This window comes from Canis aureus, chromosome 3 (assembly GCF_053574225.1).
Source record: "Canis aureus isolate CA01 chromosome 3, VMU_Caureus_v.1.0, whole genome shotgun sequence".
NCBI classification, from domain to species: Eukaryota; Metazoa; Chordata; class Mammalia; order Carnivora; family Canidae; genus Canis; species Canis aureus.
In genome coordinates, this window is record NC_135613.1 from 24,141,882 (window position 1) to 24,165,995 (window position 24,114).

Consider the following 24,114-nt stretch of genomic DNA (forward strand, 5'->3'; position numbering starts at 1 on the left):
CAGGCACACCCCTCCCTTGCCCATCACCTCTCTGGGCCTCCCTGCCCTCATCATTCCCCCTAGGGCCCTCCGTGAAGCCATGAGGGCAGAAGCACCATGCCGCTGCCTTCCCCACTGTGACCACAGCCCTTGGGACCCCCACCCTTCCGGTCGGGAGCTCTGGGCCAGGGCTGTGGATGTGCTGGACACAGCAGCAGGGATGTGAGCAAGGGAGGCCCCCACCCCAGTTCTCCAGCTTGGGGGCTGGGGGTGGGATGTGTTCCACCCTACCCACCCACCCCCCAACAAGAAAGAAAGAAAAGGGAACTCTGATAAAAGGCGATAGGCCTGTGTGGTGGAGGAACCCTATCGCCTTATCTATCTGCCTGCTCTCTCTGAGCCGGTCTGTTGTTCCCCTTATCTCACCCCACCAAAATGCCAGGAACAAAAGCCCATGCACACTCACACTCACACTCGCGAGCCCACCACCCTGCAGTTCCCAGAGCCCCAAGAAAATGATGCCACTAGATCTGCTGGGGGAGGGGGAGGGGGGAGGTGCTGGTCTTCTTAAAATCCTCGTGATCCTCATCATTATTTTGCAAAGGAAACTAAAAAATAGCCCTCCCTGAGGAGAGGCAGCTGTAAATGAGAAGTTGCCCTGATCGGCCTTCCCTGGAGGGAAGGAGCCCAGTCTTGGGATGAGGGGCGAGGTCCCAGCTGCGCGGCCACCACCACGTCCTGGCTCTGTGACCTTGGGTCAGTATCTTTCCCCCTCTGAGTCATTCACAATGGGCGGGGTTGGGGGGAGTTTGAGGATTTAACCGAGCTTTAGAGGAAAAGGAAGAGCCTGTACTATAACCAAAGTCCTCCCCGTGTGCAGATGGCCATTTTGTGTCCCAGACCTGGGTCCGGGGCAGGTCATCCAGAGCTTGGTACTCCCAGAACCTGCTGCCTCAGAGGCCAGAGCCCGGCTCCCCAGCGCCCAGCCCAGCCCCCTCCAGCACCCCTCGACCAGCCACCCCAGAGCCCAGCGCGCAGCTCAGCCCTCTCCAGAGCCCCTAGCCCCGGCCCCCCAGAGCCCAGCGTACCCCCAGCCCCCACCAGCGCCCCTAGTCCGGCCCCCCCTCAGTGCCCAGCTCAGCCCTCTCCAGAACCCCTAGCCTGGCCCCCCAGAGCCCAGAGTACCCCCCAGCCCACATGCCCCCCAGCGCCCAGCCCGGCTCCCCCAGTCCACACTCCCCCGCCCCTGGCGCCCAGCCCAGCACCCCTCGACCAGCTCCCCCGGAGCCCAGCCCCACAACTCTCCCCAGGCCCCGCCCCCGCGGCCTGGGAATGTCCTAATCTCTATGCCTGCAGCCAATGAAAATAGACATGCAAATGAGTGGGAGTGAGGCCTGCGGATTGGCTGAGCTCCATGTGTGAGGCGGGGCGTCTCTGGAGGGGGCGGGGCTCCTCTAGGAGCAGCCCTTAATTTATGGAGGCGGGGGGCGAGGGGGGGGGCAGTGTCTTGCCCAGACCTTGATCTCCTGATGGAAATCCCCCCCCAGTTCTGGAAGGGCCAGCCTTTCCGTGGCCTTGCTGCTGAGGCCATCCGTTTGCCCAGGCGCATGGGGATGGACAGTTGGGCCTTTGGATGACCTCCTGCTGACCTTCAGAGCCCAGACCCCACAGCCTGAATTGGGGGGCCAGGACTTGGTCGTTCCCGAGATCAGCCCTGCCAACTCTGACTCCCAGATGGGAACACTGAGTTCAAAAATGGGGTGGGGCAGCTCAAGGCCAGCCAGCCCCCCCTCCCCCAGTCTGAGGCACCTCCAGACTGTGCATGCTGACCACCATCTCTGCCCACCACCACCAACCTCCCCCCCCCCTCCGGACCCCCAACCCTCCCCCCACTGCGACCTTTATCCAGGACCTCACACTGCCAGGCTCACTGTGGCTCCAGGCTGGGATGGCCCCCGATCCATTTGCCAAACCTACCTTCCTCCCAGTGAAATGGGAGGATCTGCTCTGGCTGCCTCCCAGGGCAGGGTCTGCACTCTCCGACAAGCACTGGCTGCTCCCTGGGCCTCAGTTTCCCCGACCACACAATGAGGATGGAAACAGGAATATCTCAGGGGGTTCCTTAGTCTATCCGTGGCTGTGGTGTATTCTAGAAACCTGGGGTCTTTCGGATTTTCCATTTTCAGAAATTTACATGACCAGAGACCATGTCTGCAGGAAGTGCTCAAGAAACTTTGGGGGATTCTCATGTGTTCAAGGTCACTTTGCACCCCACAGATTGGTCGGTGAGATGGGGTATAGGTAGGCCCAACTGCCCCAGGGCCTGGCTAGAGGCTCCCCCAGTTCCACAGCACCTGCCAGGCTCCGTGACCTGAAAACCAGCCACAGGCGTGGGCGTTTCACAAAAATGCATAAGTGGAAAATAGTAGAGGGGCAAGGAGAGGACATGTTGGCTGAGATCTAAGGGGAGGAAACAGGGTGGGAGCTATTGGACCAGAACCAGACTGCTGCTGTGTGACCTCAGCTAAGTGCCTTCACCCCCGACACGATGGGGTGATCTGTGTCCCAGGGCATGGAGCAAGAGGGGCCCAGCACTCAGGAGTGGAAGGACAGCACCTGGGGAGGGGTCCCTCCAGCACCTGCCTCAGAGTCTCTCCAGGAGGGCCCCCATTCTAGAGCAGCTCTGTCTCTCCCAGGACAGTGCAGAGCATACAGTTAGGTGCTCGATAAATATTCCCTCAGTTGATTTCAAAATCTCCCCACCCCAGCCTCTGTGCCAGGATAGCAAAGCAAACCCCTGGGAAAGAGGAAAGTGGAGAAAAGTCAGTGCCTTCCAGCCAGCACTGCTATGGGCAGAGCTGTAGAGGCCAGGGAGTCAAGGTCCTCACCAGCCACCAGGGAGGACCCCCGCCTTGCAGCAGGGCTGAGGCTCACTTCCTGTGAGCCTGTGTGCCTGGAATAGGGACCGCGGGCTGACTTCTGGGTGTCTGTGTGTGCTCTGTCCCTGCTGTCACAGAGCCCCTGGCTGCTGGAGAATAGAGAGGGAGCACCCGAAATGAACTTTAAGGACAGAGGGACCCCCTGTAGCTGGGGTCTAGGGTATCGAAAGCCTGGCAGCCTCTGGAGCTGACTGGTGTTGTGTGTAGGAAAGAGCCATCCCGGCAGAGAGAACAGCAAAGGCAAAGGCTCTGAGAAGCAATGAGCTAGCACGGTGGGGAGAAGTAAGAGCCCCTGCCACGCTGACCAGCTCAAGCAGGGCTCGGCTCCCATCCCAGCGCTGCCCCAGGACAGGCCTTCCCTTCCTGTGTGCCCTTGGCAGCCACATCACAGGCAGGCCCAAGATGTGAGGTAGGACCCAGGAACTTCGAGGCTCCTCCTCTCCCTCCTCCTCCTCATGGACCAGACTTTTCCTCTCCACTTACTCTGTCCCAGCCAGCTGGGCTTGAGGAATCCAGATGCAAGGAGGGTTCTTGACCAACCCAGGCTCATCCTCAGGCCAGTAGCCAGACTTGGCTCAAAAGCTATAATGTCCAGGCCCTGAGATGACCACCATCACCATGGCTCTCATTCAGCCTAAAGGGGTCAAGGCCGTGGACTGTGGAGCCACACAGCGGGCTGCAAATCCCAGCCCCACTGCTCAGCGGGTCCCCTGGGGCAGGTCACTAAGACCCCCAAGCCTCAGCCCCCTTCATGAGAGACCAACAGGGCCAGGCCCTGACTAGCAGCAGAGGCTTGCCCAGGACCATCCATAGCATAAGCCAGTGCTTCGGCCTCCCTCCTAGCCTTGATACAGCCCCTGGCGTCCCCCAGCCCACCAGCAGTGGAGGGCCAGGCCCCCTGCAAGCCCTGGCCTCAGTCTCCATGGCCAGCAAGTGTCCTGAGGCAGAGAGCTGGTGGGGAAGGCCATGTCACTGTGGAGGGCTGTGCACACGGATAGGGGTGTGTGTCTCTGCATCCCCTAGGACAGGACCAGGCACTTAGGGAGTGCCTGCTGTGTACTCCTGGGCACTGGGCTAAGACTTTTGGTTTTCGGGTTTTTTCGCTGTGGTCAAAGATCCCAACAGAAACTGTCCCCAACGAGCACTATATCCCCTATGCTGTCTCACTGTCTCTCCTTCCTTCCTTGGCCCCTGGCAGCCTCTGTTCTACTCTTTCCAGAAATGTGAGGCTGATTTTCAACCCTTAGTTTTCATTTGAGGCAAGGGGCCTGCCTGGTAGGGTTTGAGCCCAGGTGGACCAGATCCTGTGGCTGTCCTGGCCCCCGTGGGTGCCTCAGTTTCCCTATCTGTGCAGTGGGAACAGGGTAGAGTCGCTGCTTGGGACCTGTCCACACCGCAGAAAGGGCTAGCCCAGAGGACCCCACTTCTGCCTCCCTGCATGGCATCCTCAGGGGCTGGAGACACAGCTCGGGATAATGGTCACCAGTCTGGACACTGGTCTGCCCGGCCTGGGTGTGCATCCCTCCCCTGACCCCCAGGGCATCGCGGCCGGCCTGGAAGAGGGGCTGCGGTGCCCCGGCGGGAACGCAGTCCTGGACGTGGGGCAGCAGGGCCCAGAGTCCGCTCCACTGTGCAGCAGCTGAGGAGGTGCCTAGGAGGCCCCGTCCCAACCCCCACCCCCGCATCCCCCGCCCCCCCACGGCAGGGTCCCGTCACCCTGGAGCCCTGGCCCCTTCCGGGAAGCCATCTGCCAACATCCAGCTGACGCGTGGGCCGCGCCGCCGGCTCCATTAGCCCGGCCCGCTCACATCCATCAGCCTTATCCGGCCATCTGCAGAATCAGTGCGCAGCCCGCGGCGGCCTCGCGGGCGCTACTTCCCTGTCCCCGCCCCAGGGCGGCCGCGCCCGCCTCCTCCCCGGGCCTCCCGGGCGCGCCGTGGTCTCTGCCCGGCCACGTGGTCCGCGCCCCGCCCAGGAGTGTCCGCGATCGGCTGGGGCTGCGGCAATCTCGGGTAATCTATCAGCGGCTATCGGGCCCATCGGAGGGCCGGGAGCGGCCGGGCGCAGAGATGGCGCCAACCCCTCGCGGTGATAAAGTCTCCGAGTTCAGCGGTGATGAATGCCGAGTGAGTGCAGGCCGCGGATAGGATGTGGACTTGGCAGCCCGCAGCTCCGGCTGAAACCAATCTCTCCCTATCAGGCAGGCCGGGCTTTCCCAGGCCCGCTCCCCTTCGCTCTGCGTCGCCTGGCCCGGCCCCTGTCCCTGGGGAGGGGGCGGGGGCTGGCCCACTGGCCCTGGCCAGAGCGAGGATCCATCCTGAGCCTGAGCCTGGCCGAGGGCTGCCTGGGGGCGGTGGCTGGCCTGGGTCTCCCAAAGCCCAGCGCTCACCTTGCTTCCCACAGGGGAAGGATCCCGAGCAAGGCCATGGAGGTGGCACCCAGCTGGGGGCTGCCTGGAGGTGGTGGCTGGCCTTGCTTCCCTGGATGTGAGAATAAAACCCTGGGGAATGAGATCCCCCTGCCTCTTCCCCACCCATCCTTAGCCACCACGCAGGACCCTCTGGCACTCCCAGTTCTGGGACTTGGTCCTGGCAGTTCCCTCTGCCCCAGGGCATTAATGATCGCAGCATAAGCAGCACCTCCCCTGAGAAGCCCTTGCTGCCCACCCCCCACCCCCTGGCCCGTCCTCCCCACCGTTCTGCATCTTGCACCCGTCCTTGCACATCATGGTATCTGGGATGGGTGTCCCGCCCTGGTGGGCCCCATGTGCTCACCGCTGACCCGACACAGCACAGAGGAGCCCTGGTGGAAGAAATCCCAGTGTGCCTTTTGGGGGAGCAGTGGTGGGAGGCATCTTTACCTCCCACAAAGCTCTCTCCCTCCCTCCCACCAGCACCTCTGCAAGGTTGGTGGGTCAGTCCCTGTGTGTCACATATGTAAACCAAGGCCTGGGTGGGTCCCCTAGGCTGGCAGCCTGAGGGGCCTCCATTGTGCCCTGCCCTGCAATGGCCGCAGACCTCTGTTGGGCCAGGTGGGGTCTGCGGTGGCTGTTCTCTGCCCGTTTCCTCTGCTCAGTGGAGGCTGTTTCCCTACAGGCTGGTGCTACTGAGAGTCCTGGTGGAGCTTTGTAAACTGTCGAGGGCTGTGCACACAAGTCCATAGCTCCTGCCAGGAGAGGGCCCCAGGTGCCACCCCTGCCAATGCCCCTCCCCCACAGCAGAGAGGCGGATGGCCATGCCCAAGTGGCAGGGAGGGGTGCGCTGGCCTGGGTCATGCAGTGCATAGCTGGTAGAGCCTGGGTCCTCCTCAGGGAACAGACGTCAGAGGGAGCCAGGCAGTGGTCACGCAGCAACCAGGCAGGGAGTTGAGAATGAGGAAGGCAGGGAGGGCTCTGTGAGCCACAGTGTTGCAGAGCCAGGAAAGGAAACTGAGTCCCAGTGAGGGGAGCCACAAGAGATCTGGGTCCTGACCGCCTCCCCCAGCAGAGGAGGATGGGTGAGGCCCAGGCAGGAAACACCACGTGTAGGGCAGGGCTCAGGACGAGGGGCAGACAGGCCACTTGTCCGCTGCCCAACTGGGAGACCTTGGGCACGTCCCCATCTGTGTGGCTGTGTCCCCAGAAGCAGGCCTGTTTCTCCTGCCCAGCTGCCCGTAGGCCTTTCTGCCCTGAGAGGCCTCCAGGGGCAATGTCTGCAGGGAGTGCCGGGCTCACCCTGGGCCCCCGTGGGGCGTGGCCATGGGGCTGGGGCAGTTGAGCCCCCCCAGGTTCCGCCTGTCGGTTACGAGGCTGGCCACAGGAGGAAGTGGTGGTGGCTGGGGCTGGGATATGGATGAGGACCCCCCCGGGTGTCAGCACCCTATCTCCCTTTGTCTCATGTCCCCAGCCTGGAGTCCCCACACCTACCCAGGCCCTAGAGACCCCAGGGAGGGCCATCCTGGCTTGTGTGCTGCCCCTGGGGACCAGTGGCAGGCTTCTGCACCCCCCCCCCAAGCCTATGGGCAGCAGTGCTCCCCGGGCACCTACTGTATGCCACGTGCCACCCAGAGTGGGGTGAAGCGAACACTCTGTGGACACGGTGGGTGCAGTGGCGTCAGCAGAGCCAGGCAGGGGTGGAAGCTCAGGCCAGGATAAGATGGGTGCTGGTGTGGGCTGCAGTGGGCCACAGCCCCGTAAGAGTTTGGCTTTCACTCCAGGAGAAACCGGGAGCTGGGGAGGTGAATGAGCAGAGGTGGGCAGGTGGAGGCGTGGCTTGGCAAATGTGAGTCAGGAGGTGGGTGTGGTGTTAGAATCCATGCTGACAGCCCCAGGAAGGGGCTGGGGAAGCTGACTGGTGTGTGCGGGGAGGGGTGGCCGCAGGGTGAGGGGTGCCTGAGGCCCCGGGACGTGGTCTTCCCAGCGCTCTTGGTTACAACACCCCAGGCCACACGAAGACACGGAGACATGGGACAAGACAGCCACATGAGCGCTTGTTGGCCTTCCCCCGCCTGCCGTCTGCCCGGGGAAGGTTCTTTTGTGTCCTGGGCACCGTGCAGTGAGTTTTGGTCATTGCCAGCCCTCCTGTGAGGGAGGGTCAGAGAGGCTGCGGGCAGGAGCCCTGGGAGGGCGCGAGGACTGAGGGCGTGGATGGTGGCAGGGGGCGGGTGCTGTGAAGGGCCCCCAGTTCTACCTGGCTCCTGGAAAGTGGGGGGCGGTGGACGACGCCCCCACTGCTGGCAGGCCCTGGCTGCATGGAACCCCACCCGTCTTTCATCAGCGCTCCTTTGCAAGCTGAACCACCCTGCAAAGGATTCATCTCTCTGTATGTGAAGGATGTCTCAATAAAAGACTTCCAATCCACTCAACGCTGAAGTAGGTCATACCACTCTTGCTCCTGGGTTCCCGGAGAGTGTGGGGCCGCGGCACCATTGGGAGCACCGCAAGTTCTTTCTTGACGCTGAGGGCATTTCCTCGCCCTCCAATGGCCCAGCTTGTGGGGACAGCAGCCCACCGGCCGCCCGTGGCCCGGCTCACCTTGGACAGCACCAGCCCCCCACTCACTCCCCAGCGTGACCTGAGGGCTTGCTGGCCCAGTGGCTACGTGTTGGGGTCTGGCGCACAGACCCGGAGCAAGGCAAATGATCGTTTATGCACAGCCTCGATCAGGATGGCCTGACCCGCCCCTGCCCCCGCTACCCCCCCCCCACCCCCCGCAAGGTGGGGTTGGCTAGGGCAAGGCCTGAGAAGCAGAGGGTCTGGGACTCAGATGTCTGGAAGAGGAGTAGTGAGCTTCCCGTTGCAGGGCACATGTAAGCACCATCAAACTGACCCTTAGTGGGAAAGTAGAGAGCCCAGCTGCCCAGCCCTGACCGCTGCAGGCGGCCCACTCAGAGTTGGGAGCAGAACTGGTGTGGAAGGGTAACCCCCAGCACATGCGGAGGTGCAGACGCCTGGTCCCCACTCTGAGCCAAGGTGCCTGCTCGAATAAGCCAAGATTATCTCGCCAACATCCTCTTGTGGTTGCCCTGAGCTGTCAGCGGGGACTGACCCTGGGTTGAAGAAGCCGCTGGCGGGCCACTGTCAACCTCATGGCCCGGGGGCAGGCGGGGGTGGCTTCACCACCTCCCCGTCCCCCCACCCCGGCCAGGGAGAGCCAGGCTCCATGCAGGGTCTGTGCTGGGCCTCCCCAGAGCTCCAGCTCCCTCTCCTGGGTGCCTGCACCTCTCCCGGGCGGACCCTACCCCTTTGGGGCTATAAGCTCCTAGGAGGCAGTGAGCCAGGAACCTGCCTCTGATCTAAACCTTAGAGAAGCTTCTTAAGTTCTCCGTGAAATGGACTCCTGCCCCTGTCACTTGTGCCCACCCATTGCCCACCATGCCCCTGCCACCCACCAGCAGCACAAGCCCGACCTCATGGGACCCAAGCTGTCTGGGGCTGCTCTGTGCTGGGCTCTGGGGCTTGGGTGTGGAGACACCTTTGCCTTCAGCGGCACCTCATATACCAGCTCCCACTGCTCCTCCTGGGCTGGCCTCACCCCCAGCCCTGCTCCAAATACCCTGCTTCCACCTTGCTTCTCTCTCTCCACCTCGGCCTGGGAATCAGCTCAGCTGCTTGTCAGGATTGTGTGTGAAGCACAAGTCCCTGGGCCCCGAGGGCCAAGGGTGCCAGGCCAGCACAGCAGCTGCCCCTGTGGTCTGTGCCTCAGTGTCCCTGTCCATCAGAGACCAGCTGCATTAGAGACCCTCCTTCCTGGGAGGGGACTTAGGAGTGTCCCATCCAGCTCACCAGGCCCAGGGAAGGGAGCACTTCACCAGAGGTCACCCTGTCTCCTGCCAGAAGGTCGAGCTTTCAACCCAACCCTGTGTGCTTAGGGGTCCTGGGCCCCTGAGATGGCCAGCCATGGCCCCCAGCCACCCAGAGCTCCAGGAGCAAGGCCCCCTCGGGGGAGCAGGGTGTCCCCGCCATGGCCTGAGCTGCACCCCTGCCCCCGGTGGGAAAGGCTGAATCTGTTGCAATTTTCCCTGTGTTATCGGGGCCTTATCTGGCCACCATGTGCCACCCAGAGGCCAGGGTCTCTCTCCTGGCAGCACTGCGCCCCCACCCGCCCACCAACTGCCCAGGGCCAATGAGACAGGAGGCCAAGGCCTGCCAGCACTGCCCCCTTCCAGGCCTCGGCCCTGCCCTCCAGCCCCCACCCCCAGAGAGCAGGTGTGGCACCCCCCCCCCCCCCGAGAGTTGAAACAGTAACAGCAGTTGTAATAATAACCTGTCTGTGCTCAGTACCAGGGCACCACCGTGCTGAACCCTGACCCCAGCCCTGCTTTCCATGTGGAAACCAGGCCCAGGGAGGTGTGGCCTGCACAGGGCCACCTGCCTCCATGTCCTGCTCTACCTTCTGCCTGGAATGCTTTTCTCTGGCCCAGTTCCAGGCCACTCCCTATCCCCTTCTAGATCTCTATCACTTGTTGCCTCCTCCAGGAAGCCTTCCCTGACTGGCACCTACACCTCTCCTTCATGGCAGTGGCCGCACTTGCATTTTTAAATTTGCTTTCTTGGAGAGCATGTTCTGGTTACCCTGGGGTCTCCAAGGCCTGGGACAGAGTGCGGCCCTCGGTGGACCCAGGAAAGGTTGGCTGGGTTAATGAATGAGGGAGTCAAGGAGGGGTGAATGAGAAAGCAGTGGTTGAGGATGAGGCCCAGGGTGAGGGCCGCAGGCACTCCAGCAAGAGGGGCAGGGCTCCATGGCCCATCAGCGTCCACCCACCCCCAGGCCAAGGGGCCTGCCTTCAAAAGCCAGCCCTGATGCAGGAGGGCCTCTGGGGCAGTTGTGTGCCCCTCTGGGCCTCTGGGGCAGTTGTGTGCCCCTCTGTCTTCTCTGTAAATGGGATATAAGAAGCACCTCCCCAGAGGGGCATAAACAACCCCAGTGCTAGGGGGGCACAGGTCAGGGCTGCAGGTAGACTCAAGTCTGTGGTCAGGCCCCGAGTTGGGTGGGGGGCTCCAGGGGATTGCTGTGGTCATGGAGTGCACGTACAGTCACCTCCACTGGATATGGGTATAGTGTGTGGATCAGCCAGGACCAGCGGGAGGCCCGGGGCCTCTGGACTCCCCGCCCAGTGCTCGGAGACACCCTCACCAACTCCCTGCCTGACAGGTCCACCCAGGGCCCAGCATCTGAGGGGATTTTGCTCCCTCCACAGAGACCAACTCCGGCTTCCTTAGAGGCGGTCATTCAAAGGGCCCCCCCACCAGCTGCCTCGCCATCAAAGCCAGGAGGGGCCATTAGCTGTGCAGCTCGGGAGCGGGGATCATCCCACTGCACAGAGCCTGTCTCCGTAATTCAGTCTTAAAGCATGAAGAACGGGAGTTGATGAAATTCTGCTATCAGCGCCCAGCCAATATGCAAACTATCTCGCCCCCAATCAAATAGCTATTATGTTTTCATTTCCATTTCCACGTCCGGCTTAATGAGCAGGAGACGGATCGGCGCGGGGCGTCTGCTCGCCATGATAACTGAGGGGCTCCGGGCAGCAGGGGCAGCTCTGCGACTGCCATCATTACCGCCGATGCCCCCAGACAGGGTCCAGCCTTGGGCACTGGCCTCTCTGCCCTGCTGGGCCATGTGGTCGGTGTCACCCTCGATCCAGGTGCCCAGAGGGAGAAGGGAGGCAGGGGGCCACCCCTGTGCAGCAGAGGGCTTTGCCTGAGCCAGCGTCTGCAAGGGGGCCGTCCGTATTTGCAGAGGGTCCTGGCCTGCCTATCCCCACCACTGCTTCCTCAAGGGCGCTGTGGACAAGTCACCTCGCTTGCTGGACCTCAGTTTACTCGTTTGCAAAGTGGGCGTGACCTCTGGGCAGTGTTGAGGGGCCTCGGAGGAGATCCGCCCATGGGGACTGGCTCAGGGCCCTGCCTGCCGTCCACACACACTTTCCCCACCACCCCTACACTCTGGACCACCGGGCAGGGGTGATTAGGGGAGAACACTGTAAACGCTGAGCACAGGGCTGGTGTGTGACAGTGGTGCTTTGTAAGAGCACATGCCACCCCCAGGCCCCGACCCATCCCCCAGGCCCTGCTGCACAGCAGGCGGTGACAGCTAATGATGTTTAGTGCTCACTTACTATGTGCCAGGTCCTGAGCTCAGACGCTTCACCCTGTGAGGTAGGAGCTGTTGTGGTTTCCGAGCACCGAGAGGTAGAGTGCCTAGCCTGAGGTCACACAGCAAGGACACTTGCCATGTGTGGACTGGCCTAGCTCTTGAGGTCTTTGGTCAGAGAGTGCCCCCAGGGGCCAGTCGGGGGTCATTCCTGGCACAGGGCAGCCAGGGAAGCAGCAGTGTCCCCTGATGCGTGGCCAGTGGAGGGACCTTCCTCCCTGAGCCGTGGGTGGAGTGGGACCCCAGGGTGTCCCGGGGGCGAGGTGGCATGCTCTCGGGTGCCGAGGCAGGCATAGCGCAGCCTTTGCCATGGCACATCCCGCTCGTGGGCTCGGAGCGATTTGCTGCTTGGCGGCTGTCTCTGGCATTATCAGAGCGGCTTTAATTGTGCTGGAACTGAATTAGCGGCATTAGAATAAATTGCAGCAGCCCGGCAGCCTCTTTCTTCACGCTCGTCGTCACGCCTTTGTGCGGAGCGGGGGCCTTTGTTCTCTCATAAACGGACCCGCCACGAGCTTGGGGCCTCCCTGGGTGGCGGAGGCCCACCTGAGCGAGGCTCCGGGAGTCGGGGCTGTGTCCCCAGGGTCAGGCCCGGGTGGGGAGGGGGTGGCGGGCTGTGCCCCGGCATCTGCCCCCGTGCCCTGGTCCCCGCCGGCCCTGAGAGCGGGGGGCTTCGTACCGGTCCAACAGAGCAGGCGGCCAGGTCCTACGGCCATTCAGCAGGAGGGACCGCAGCTCAGGCCCATCCGCTTGCAGCTCTACACGGGCCACAGGAGGTACGGGAAGGTCTTGGAGGGTCCAGCCGGAGGGCTGACCCCAGAGGCCGGGGTGGCTGCAAGCCTGCTGGCCACTGTGACCAGCTCAGGGCCAACCCCAGCTGGAGGCCAGCCTCCACCGCAGCCTCTGCTTCCCTGCCCAGATCACGCCAAAGGAGGTCACAGCAGGTCAGGCTTCCCACCTGCCCCAGGGGCACAAGGTGGACCGGTCTAGGGTGTGCCCAGTCCTCCTCAGAGCCTCCTCGGTCCATGTGAGCGCGTTGACAAGAAAGCAGGAGACTTGACCTGGGGCTGGAGCTGGGCAGTCTCAGCCCGGCCACTGGGTGGAGAGCACCTGCCCATCTCCTGTAATTACGGCTCTGGAGTGTCCCGGGGGGTGTGACTCTGGTCGGGAACTGGAATCCAGACGGCTGCAGCTGGGAGACACCCTGCCTAGGACTCTCTATGGCTCCCCAGTGCCTCTGGGACTAGGACCTGCTCCTCCCCCGGCCTCTCTCCAGCCTCAAAGCCTAGCTCAGTCCATCCCCAGGGCCTCGGCCCAGAGCCCTCTTCCCACTGTCTGCCCCTCTGAGCCCTGCGGTGGCATCTCCCCTGTGCTCTCCTCCTTCATTTACTCCCATTCCTCACTCAACAGCACTTCCTGTTTGAAGCCTGTCTCTGGTTCTTGATGGTCTTCCCAGGGGGGCCTGGGAGTACTCTGCAGAGTCCAGGTGTCCCGGGTACCCCTGCCCCCGGATGTCAGCGGGAGGTAGGAAGGGCGTCCACCCCGCTGTGGACACTTGGTTTTCCTTGCTGAGGCCGGTCACGTCTGCCTGGGACCAGGGATTTGAGCTGAAAGGCAAACAAAACGAGCTTGCCCACCTCCCTGCTCCATGGAAATTGCTAGACTGGGAAAGTCAGGCTGGAGCCTCATTTCTCACAATATTGCTCATTCCATCAGAGTCTCCCTGGACCACTGCCACGAGCCAGCTCCCGTGGCCCGTGGTGGATGCTGGCTGGCAGCAGCAGGCTTCATCCCTGGGTAAATGCAGCAAAGGAGGCGAGTGAGACAGGGCTCCAGGAAGAAGACTAGGGGTTTGGTGAGAAGCCTCTGAAACTGGACGAATTCTAGTCTCTCTCGGTGTTTTCTGGGGAGAAGGCACAGGCCTTCACCAGATCCCCACACAGGTCATGATGCATAAGAGGTCACAGAGGCATGAGTCCTGTCGGATCTCCATTGACCACTGCTTGCTTGCCTCCAGGGACGGGGAGCTCAGCCTCTGAGAGGTGGCCCTTCTGTTCCATGTGTCTCGGGTGCCATGGAGAGCAAGCCCCGTTCCGTCCCTCGGGCACTCCTGACGAGTGGTTTGCAGGTGTTGTCATGGCTTCCTAATGTTTCTTCTTGCTCTTTCCTCAGAGCTGGGGGGCCTGGCTGCTATGGGGTTGGCATCCAGGCCCCAGAAGGACCCTTCCCCAGGGCCACACCCAGATGACAGCATCATCTCCCAGACGACTGGGGGGCAGAGTAGGGACAGGACAGGTGGCTAGAGGAGCAATTTGGGAAGGTAGTTAGGGCAGGAGGCAGCTCTGGGCCACAGGCCCAGGCTGAGAGTGTGGGATGAGGAAGGGCACCTGCTCACCACTGTTCCCTCTGCTCGCCCCCTGGACACACGGCTCTGACCTCAGCGATGGAGGCTGCTGTCCTGACCAGCAGTGGGGGTGCCCTGGCGGGGCTGGCCTCTCAGCTAGCTGTAAGGCAGGCTCTGCGAGCACCCCCTGCAGGAGCCCCCCAGGGAAGGTGGGGGCTGGGATGAGGTGGCCAGGCCTGTGCCCCATCAGCCATTTCTTCCTCCTGTAGTTTTTCTGAGTACTTCCTGTGTGCTGGACATGGGGCCTGCCCTCTGGAAACTCCCAGACCTCAGCACCTAAGTGCGGGGCTTCTCAGAGGACCTGTTCTGGGCCCGGGCTGGGGGGCTTACCCTCATGTCTCAGGGCCTATGGATGTGCTTTGGAGCTCTGTGCACCCCAGAAATGTGTACCTATGGGTCAGGCAAAGGCTGTGGTTCTTGCAGCCCTCAGAAGCCCCCATACCAGCAGAGGCACCATTGCTGGTCTCACAGCTTAGAACAGAGTGGAGGGGATAGCGTGCCATCCCCTGGTTCTAGCGAGACCCCAGGAGGGGCCAGGACTACCACCCTGGCAGGAGGGGGTCAGTGGGCCAGCAGAGATACAGAGCTGGTGGGGGCAGGCAGCTGGGGTGACCCCAGGCGCTGGAACCGTGGCAAATATTGGGGTTGATACACAGGTGGGGTGTGAAGACAATCTGGGGGTGCCCCCTCACAGCCTCTGGCCCTGTGGGGTGGGAAAGTCTGTGTGCCCATCTGTGCCCAGGACGGGGTCAGGAGCCCAGGTGCCATTGCCCCTCAGAGCCTCATGGATGCCCTCCGGGCTGTGTCTGCAGGTTCCCTTGGAGACGTGGAGGCTTCAGAAGAGGCCCAGGCCATGGACACCAGCCTCCCAGAGCAAGAGGCAGGAGCACCAGAGCCCGAGGCCGTGGGAGAGCCCGAGCCCCTGAGCCCTTCCAGTCCAGGTGAGTCGGTGGTGGGTACACGGCAGGCCAAGCCTGATAGCCTGCGCTGCCCCACGCCTTCCCATGTCCTCACCTGTGCCTTCACGGGAGCTGGGTCCTTCTGGGGACGCTGTTTCCTCCTCTGTGCATGTGCGTGAAGCCTGCTGATGTCTGGCGCTGGCTGCTGGGCAGCGGGTGGCCAGGGGCCTGACCCTTGGGGGCCTGGGGGGCCACGGGCAAGAGATACGTACACCCACACCACAAGGGGCTCTGGTACAGATGGGGAGACACAGGCCCTGATGGAGAAGGTCTAGCCATGGCCACAGAGTGACCTCAAGAAAGCCACACCCTCTGCTAGCCTCCATTTACCCACTGTGGGAGCGGGCAGTGGGCTTCAGCACACATGGTCTCAGAGCATAGCAGGCTCTCCTGCTGTTTTACAGACGAGGGAATGAGACCCAGAGAGGTTAAGTGACTTGCCCATGGTCACACAGCCTGGAAAGCAACAGTGCAGCGATCCGGCCCCAGGTCTGGGTTTAGGTTGATTTCCCTCCATATCATGTCTGCTTCCCCCGCCCCCACCCCTGGCACCAAAACCTTTCCTTGGGCCTCCTTGGTGGCAGTTTCAGGGGTGGGGGGTGGTGCTGGGGAGACACTGGGGGTGAATCAACCTGACACCAGGAAGCCTGCTCTGGACAGGTCCCCAGCGGACCTCAAAGGGAGGGCAGCTTCTCTAGCCAGCCGTATCCCAGACGCCCCTGGGAGGAGAGAGCTCCCAAGGTGGAGGTGGTGTGGGGGTGGTCAGCACCCTCACCCCTGTTTTCCTGAGGAGGAAGTTTGGCATGGGGGATCCAGTCTGCCTGCTGAGCCCGACCTCTCTCCCTGCCTGCCTGCTGTTGGCCACGGCCGGGGCATCTTACCCCCCACTCAGTGCTGGGATGCTCTTTGCTCACGGAGGCTGAGTTGACCCCCAGGCCGTAGTGTGGCCGGGAGATGTAGCCCTGAAGTGGGCTGTCTCGGAAGGCCATGGTGGGTGGCACGACCAGGAGTGCGGGAGAGAGGGAGTAGAGGGTGGTGACACTGAGCAGAGACTGGAAAGATGCCCAGAGAAGGTGTACCAGGTGGCAGCCGACCCCTGCCAGTCCCCTCGGGACCTTTGCCCTGGCGAGTGGGTGGGAGAGCTTTGCTGGTGGGGCTGGGGTGCAGAGATCTCAGGCAGTCTGTGCTCACTCCGGACACCCCACCCCCAGCATTTCCCTGTCTCGAAGCATCTGCCCCCCCACCCCAGGATGGCCACAGGCCAGGCGCCCAACAAACCCCATCCTCTGGGATCTGCTGGCCCCTGTGCCCCTTTCCACAGTGGCAGGCTCATTAGGAGTGGGGACTGAGGCTCCCATCCCCCAGTGCTCCCAGGTACAGTGGCCGAGGTGTCCTTGTCATTCATGACTATGCCCTCTGCCACCTGCCTCATCATCCAGGCTGGTGATGCAGCCCGTGTGCCCCCAGCTTTTCCCCAGGACCCGAGCCTCGCTGTCTGTGTCCATGTCTGGGTGGCTGCAGGAGTGCACAAGGGGCCCCTTATCACCACTGCCATCATTGCTGCTGTGAGGTGCTGTGCACTAACGGGGGCGCCCCGATCTGCCAAAGGGCAAGTGGCTCTTACTGGTGGACTTTGACCCGGTGGCTTTCCAGGGGAGCCAGGCCCCTTATCTGATCAGCTAGCCAGGGCTGTGCAGGATGGGGGCGGGGCCCGGGAAGGAGCTGGAAAAAACAGCCGGGGTTGCACCTGGCACAGGCCGTGGTGATAACGCAGCGAGCGATGGGGGAGATAAGGCGGCGGGAGCAATATCTGCCTCTCGGGCGGGCCCTGCGCGGCTCCCGCGCGATGGCTGGAGCTCAAATACCAGCCACGTTGATTTATAGCCAAAAATAATAGGACTTTTATACTGTGTGATTGATTTATTTGATGTTAATCACAGCCCTTATCTCGGGTATTAATAATCTGCCGGGCGTGTGACGTCACCAAGGGGGGGCTTTTATGGGAGCTCATCGATTGGGGGCTGCGGGAGTTATCTGGCTCAGCAGGGAAGGCAAATATGCCCTTTGGGCTGGAATTGGGTGCAGGGCCTGGCTTGAGGGGCCCCCAGCTGCCGATGGAGGAGACCAGGGAGCCAGAACCTGCACGTGTGCCCGCTGGCCTGGGTGTGCCTTTGAGGCCACCCTGCCCTCTAATTATTAACTGCAGCCGGAATAGCAACCATAGCTTCAATTAATGAGGGGATGAGGGGTTCTAAAGGCTGAAGACAAAATTGAGGGGTCTCTCCCCCCTTTAGAGCTAACCTGGGTACGGGGTGACCTTGGGCATGCACCCACCCACTTGGGCCTCTGTGTCTCTCCTGGCCACAGGGTGAGGTGGGCAGGTTGGGAGAGTCGGCGCCCAGGGATGGCAGGGCCTGACGGTGTTCTATGTCTGCAGACGCTAACCCCCCACACCCACCATCGCCACCACCCCCCACACCCCCAGGAGGCCCTGAGGAGATGGAGGGGCAGGAGGAGCCAGAGACGATGCTGGAAGAGGAGTCCGGTGTCTCCTGGAGTGGACCAGGTAAACCACACCTGTGGTCAGGGGTCGGGGTCTGGCAGCCCCAAGACCCAGGCTTCTGGGAGTCCTGACGGCATGGGTGGGACGGGCCTCCTTCGCCTTCTGGCTGAGGAGGTTACTGGCGACCCTCTGGGCCAGGACCTGTACTCATTCCAAAGTCCAGCCAGCCTGTGGGGCCAGTGACACCGCTGGGGGCCATACCAGTACGCCAAGCTACACCCCGTGCCCACATGTCCTGAGGGTTCTGGGGAGGCATTCCCATCAGATTGGAAAAGAGGGCGGGGAAAAGCACGAATGGAACTGGAGACAGCCAACGCCAGGGAGGTGGTGTGCCTGGAAAGCCATCCCAGGGTGTGGAGGGGAGTTTGGCAGTGCAGGGTGCAGGCCTTGGCTCCACCTGCCCAAGGCTGCAGCGCAGGGAGCGTCTTGAGGGTGGTTTTGTGCCACCATTGTCACCCTGACCACCAGTTTGCAGCCAAAATTCTGACTGTGGCAGTTGTGGGAGACATGGCCTCCCTCCTACCTATTGTGAGGAGGGGGATCCTGGGCGTGCCATGTGTTTCCATTCTGCATAACTCTGGGGAATGTGGGGCTGCATGTTCCATCTTTGGGCACCTGTATGGCTGGTCCTCAAGGGCTTGGGGCAGGGTCTTTAGGGAGTGGGGCAGGGTCTTTGGGGAGTGGAGGCCGTGTACTCGGGCCAGGCGTGTGCAGACGCAGGAAGCATTCATTGTGTACCAGACACACAGCGTGAGCAGGTGGTCCTCAGGGAGTATGCAGGCAGGTATAATAAGAGTGAGGCTCAGGGACAGTGGGGAAGAGCCCACGGTAGGGCCTTGTCTTGCTGTAGGGTCAGGGGACCCTCATTCCTCCTTTCAGGCCATGGGAGGGACAGGTTGGCCTGGCAGTCACAACCAGCATAGTGACCCCCACCTCATGCGGAAAGCACCCCCACCTCTGCTCTCAGCCTCTCTCACCTGGATGGCCTGGTGTTGCCCAGGAGCAGAGCATCCTGAGTAAGACAATCCTGGGGGGATCCCCTCTTCTGCCCCCAGCAAGGAAGTAACACTGCTGCCCCTCAAAAGAGATGTGGCTCCGTGTCCCTCAGCCCCCACACCCCCCATCTTGGGGTCCCACTGATGGCAGAGGAGGGGCCCGTGCCCTGGCAGAGAACATGGCAGCAGTGTGTCCTGTCTCCACCGAGGAGCAGCTGGCCAGGGGCAGGACATGGGACTATGTGTCCTTAAGGCCCTCAGTGCCTAGTCAGGCACCACTAAACCTGACACCTGTGGGTGCTGGGGTCCACCCTGGGGCCTTTCTGCACACAGGGCAGTGCTGTGAGGCTGGGCAGGGACCCTGTGGTCAGGCTGCCTCAGTTTCCCCAGTTGCAGATGAGGGAATAGCAAGGGCCCCACAGAAGCTAGGTCAGCCCTGCCCCGGGTCCAGTGGCCTGTCACATTCCAGTCTTTATCAGGAAACTTTGTGCTAAGATGGGGGGGAAGTAGGTACCATCTACTGGCCTGAGAGGCCCTGACTGGCCGCTGGGCAGGTGACAGGCTGAGGCCACAGCCGTGGAGGAGAGTGGCCGTGGGGAGGAGAGCACAGGAGACCCCACACCAGCCTGGGGTGGGCATGGGGGTAACCTCTCCCAGTTTATGGAGAACACTTGGGCACAATGTGACCAAGGGGCTTATCTATCCTCACCCAGCTGGGAAGCAGCAGAGTAAGGGACAGACCCAGCACCCAGCTCCAGAGCAGGGCCCCCCTCACCCTACGGGATTAGAATCACCACCCCCGTTTTTATAGATGGAGCCACAGAGGCCTCTAGAGACTGGAAGCTGACCCCAGGGCAAGGTTGGCCAAGGTTGGCCATGGTTGAGGGCTGGAGTGCATCCTCTGGGGCCAGGGGGCTCCCTATCATCCTCCGCAGATAGAAATTTCTGTGCAGTGGGCAGCGATGGGCCGATAAGCTGCCGCTGGCCAACCGCCGTGGTGCCTGCCCCCTATCAGACCCCAGACAGGCCACACTTATCGTCCGCCAGGGAAGCCAGAGAGGCCCAGCGGGTCCTTATCTCAGGGGGCCGCCCGTGCCAGCGATGGGACAGTGGGGCTTTGCTAGGGCCTGGCCAGGCCGCTGTCCCCAAAGACAATGCCCACCCCAGTGACCTGCTATGGGCGTGGAGAGGGCAATCGCGGCCTCTGCCCACAGTCCTGGCCTGCCCACCCCCCTTCTCTGAGCCTGAACCGCTCCGCCCATCCTGGGAGAGCACCTCCACTCCCTGTGTCTCAGGGTCTGTGTCTTGTCCCTGGCTTGCAGCCACTGCTCTGTCCCCACCACCCAGCTTGGGGACCTGGCTTATGAAGGCAGCCTGGGGGACATCAGCCAGCTTGAGCCCCAGTGCACCTTGCATTGTCTGGCTGTAGAGCAGTGACTGGGCCCCTAGCATCTCCCATTTGGCCTGCGTGAGGCAGGACTCGGTCACCTCCCAGAGCCTAGGGCTCAGCACACATCTGGCACAACGCGCACTGCTTACCTACACCTCTCCTCTATGGCTGTCATCTGCTGGCCAGGGTCAGGGTTCACGGGGCTTTCGGGGACCCCATCCCTTCCCCCTCTGTGGGACCCATCACCCAGGGAGCCCCAGGAGCAGGTGACTGCAACCCAGCAGAGTGACCGGGCCTCAGGGCCTCTCTGCCCCAGCACAGCGGGTCCAGTGGGGCCGCCCTGCCTGAGGTCAAGGCCCAGAGCAGATGGCCACGAGCGTCCTCAGGAGGCACCCCCAGGGCACCAGGCAGGACACAACACAAACACAGGGGTGGTCCTAGATGTGCAAGGGCGTCACAAACACTGGAGTGTGGATCTGGGACTCAAGAGGGAATTCACTGTCTCCTTGATCTGTTCCTGCCCCCACCTGATACCTGGTGACCCCAGAGCCCCAAAAACAGTCTAGGGAGGTGCTCAGGGATGTGCCTTCATTTTAAAAAGTTGTGAGCTGTGTTGGCAGCTGGTGGCTTAGTTCTCAGGAGTTGCTGGTCACCTGGGAACCCCTGGCTGTGCTGAGAGGCAGGGTGTGCCCTGGACCAGGCCCAGCTTTGCTGAGCAACTGTGGGCTGGTTGCTGACCTCTCAGGGCCTCTAAGAAGAGCAGTAGCTTCAGGGCAGCCTGTGAAGAGGTCATCCCCACAGCACACAGAGGGCAAGCCCCAGCATCCTCCTCCTGCCCGGGTAGCCTGGGTTCCTCTGGGAGCTGAGGTATAGGCAGGAGCCCCAGGAAGGAGGCACTCAGGGCAAAAGGCAGCCAGCCCAGCCACGTGGCCCCAAGGCAGGGGAAGGCCTCTGTTCGCAGTGTGGTCTCGTCCCCCCGGACACTGTCCCCTGCCCTGGACACAGGAGTCCCCCACTGCACCCAGAGCCAGCTCTCCTGCCACTCAGGAGCCTGGGGCCAGGCTAGGCTGGAGACCCAGCTCAGCACTACTGTGTAGTCTCAGGGGTGTCCCCTCTGTCTTCTGAGCAGTGGACAGTAGCTGCCACCAGCTACTGGTGGGGGGTGAGGGCCTACACCCACTGCTAGATGAATGCCCTCTGCAGTGAAACGGGTTGGTGTGCTAGGATGTCGTCCACACCGTGAGCTCAGACCAGCCAGCCAGTGAACTCGGAAGTATGCGAGGAGGGAGGCGATCCCGGTGGGAGGGAGGCCCCCCCTGCACAGCCCTATAGGGTAAGGAGAACCTATGGTACAAGTGGAGAGCCTGTATAGGGCCTCAGGGGTGCGAGGGAGGCCCCGGGCCTGAGCGAAGTACAGGGAGGGCAGGGAAGGGGTTACAGCCCAAGGTGGCAAAGGTACCCCCAAGGGCTCGGGGAGGGGGTGCTGGGCTGGGGGCTTTGAAGAGAAAAGGAATTGGAGGCAGGAAGGGGGCGAGCTCAGTATTTTTATCTTTGAAATGACCTTGTGCGCTGGAGGGGCTGGCTGTTTAAAATTCTGATATGCAAATGCCTGAGAGCTGTAATCTGTAATCCCCAAAGCATGTCTGGAGGGCAGCTGGCCAGGAGCTCTCTGCCTGTGAGGGGTCGGCCCCCCTGCCACCATCCCATTCCCTGCTCCCCGTCTCCCCACCCAACATCTAGAAAGAGCAGGAAGGCAAGCAGGCAGGCAGAGAGCCTGTTGGACTGAGAGCCTCCAGGATCCCATCCTGAGCGAGAGTCCCAGGCCCATCACCTATCTCCTGGTCCCCATCTGAGCCTCTGTCCAGTGGCAGTTAGTGTGCCCTTGGCCTGCCTGGGACAGGTCCAAGGGAACTAAGTCCCAGGTCCCAGGTCCCAGGGAACTAGATGAAGGAAACAGCTGTGTGTTGTGGGGTGGGGGGTTCCAGGGGCGTCCTGGAGCTTCCTCTGCAACCAGCCTCGTGGGGTCCCCTCTGGCCTGAGCAGACCCTCAGCCAGCAGAGGGAGGGGGACATTCCCTGGCTGCCTGGGGCGGGGCGGCCTCCTCTGGCCTCCCTCCCTCCCTCCGTCCCTGCCTGCTGTGCCTGGCACAGGGCAGCCAAGAACCGCTCTCTATCTGCCCCCCTGGAAGGCAAGGTCCAGATGCCCTGGATGGGGAGCAGCATCACCAGCTGCTGAGTGCAGGGCTGTCTGCTACAGGTGCCATGCCAGGCAGGGAGCCGACAGTGAACCTGTAAGGCCCACAGGGGCTCCCCACCAGCTCTGGGGAAGGAAGAAGGCAGGCGGTGGTGAGGGGCACACACGGTGGCCAGCTTTGTGATCAGAGCCCCAGGAGTGGGGTTTCATTCACCCACAAGTGCCTTGGAGTCTGGAACTCTTTCCTGATGACCACTGTTTATGAAACAAAATCTGATTGGCCAGCATTAGGTGTTACTTCTTTTGTCCTCATCTGAGGCCCTGGAGGCAGAGATGGGGAGGCTGGCCATGTCCTCAGAGCCCTGCAGGTCAGCAGAAGCTTCCCCATGCTGAGGCCTAAAGGACCAACAGGAGTGGTGTGCCGGTGTCCAGGCAGTGAGCTGACATGTGCAAAGGCCCTGAGGTTTGAGCAGCGTGGGTGTGGCTGGCGCATTAGACAGGATGGGTGCAGATGGGTCAAGGTTTGGGCTCAGTGCCATGGAGCATAGGGAGATGCCGTTGCTGTCTTGCCTATAAAATGAGGGACTGGAAGGTTTTAAGTGAGCTGTTTGGTTTGCTGCCTTGCCGGGGGCACAGTGCTGTGAGGGGCCAGAGGAGGCAGCTGCTTCCTGCTGGAGCTCTGGAGTCTGTCCCCACCGACCCCTGGGGTCCTGGGGAGCCTGCTGGACTCTCCACCCCTGGAGTGTAAGCAAGGGCGTTGGGCTGGCTATCTGGGCCGTGCTCGGCTGACTAATCTCACTACTGGAGTTTCTAGGCAAACCTCAAGGTTTGTTATCGGGCAGCGGGCGGTCGGGCTGCCGAGGCAGGACAGGCTGTCCTGATGGACAGCCCGGGAGATGGACCGATAGGGCCTGGCCGCACATCCCCTCCCACCAGCTCGGCATGTGTGGGTGGGAAAAATCATTTCAGCTATTTGGCGTTATCGTGGGGCCTGGCACTGCAGCCCGATAGGCCTATTTGTCTTAGATTAACGAGTGGGGGAGGGGTGAGGGAGAGGGCAACGGCAGATGGCAAGGGTCAGCCTGGGGTCAGCTCCATGACCAGACTCAGGGGCTGGGTCAGGAGCCGGCTCTGGGTGTCCCAGGGAAGGGCGTCCACACCATGGGGCCCCTGGGGGACGTATGCCTGAGACCCATGCAGCAGGCCCTCCCCGTGTCCTGAGCCTCCCTGCTTCACAGCTGAGCAGACTGACTCCAAAAGATGGGGGACAGTCCTGAGGGGGAGTGTTGTGCGCCCCTGGGTCGGGCACGCCGCAGTTGCTGGTGACAGTGGGGGTGGTTCCCCCTTAGGGGTGTGTCGTGGGGGTGACACAGGCCATGGATCCAGAAGAGCACGGTACCTACGGCCCAGCAGTAGGCAAGAGGAGGCCATTTATTCACTCCACAAACACTTGTACGTGTGTTAAACACCGGCCTGGAGCCAGCAATCAGGTGGCTGGGGAGACAGACTGCCTGGAATGGGGGCAGTGATGTCACGTGAGGGGGAGCCATGCCCCACCAAGCCCACCCTGCACCCAGACCAAGAGGCAAGAGCCACTGCTCTGGGGCTGGTGCACCAGGCAGAGGGCATGGTCAAGGCGAGAGCCCCAAGGCTGGAGCATGCCCCACTAAGTCCAGGGTGAGTGCAGGGGTGAGGAGGGAGGAGGCAACCTCAGAGCAAGGGGGCTGCATCACAGAGGTGGTTGTCTTGGAAACGGAGTTCAGCTGTCACAGGTTCCGCCAGCAGAGGCCCAGGGTGGCTGACTGATCGATGGCCACCTTGGCTGCCCACCGCCCCTGGCCCTGAGCCAGAGCTTTAGTCTCTGGGCCAGGGGAGGGGCCTGAACCCTCCGCCTGACCACCTCTCTGAGCAGAGCTCCGTAGACAGGGCCCCCAGACCAGGGCTGACGGGGGGGCCATGCATGAGCCGGGGGCCTGTGCTCTGTGGCTGGCCGGGCCCACACGCATGCCTGGTGGACACTGGGGGCCAGGCACCAGGTTACACACAGCACCCCGGGAAG

The 24,114-nt window shown here is 62.2% G+C and overlaps 1 protein-coding gene across 4 annotated transcripts in view; it reads left to right on the plus strand.

Annotated features, from left to right (window-relative positions):
• Positions 1-24,114, plus strand: part of ZFPM1 (zinc finger protein, FOG family member 1) — a 69,412-nt gene that overhangs the window by 12,242 nt on the left and 33,056 nt on the right. For 3 of the 4 annotated variants that reach the window (XM_077891108.1, XM_077891104.1, XM_077891106.1), the window contains exons 2-3: positions 14,768-14,896; positions 17,352-17,480. In XM_077891108.1, the coding sequence (XP_077747234.1) occupies positions 14,809-14,896; positions 17,352-17,480 (217 nt within the window). In that variant the 5' untranslated portion in view covers positions 14,768-14,808. Of the gene's footprint in view, positions 1-4,889; positions 5,045-14,767; positions 14,897-17,351; positions 17,481-24,114 lie in introns of those variants that run through there. The other variant, XM_077891105.1, reaches the window with a different exon arrangement.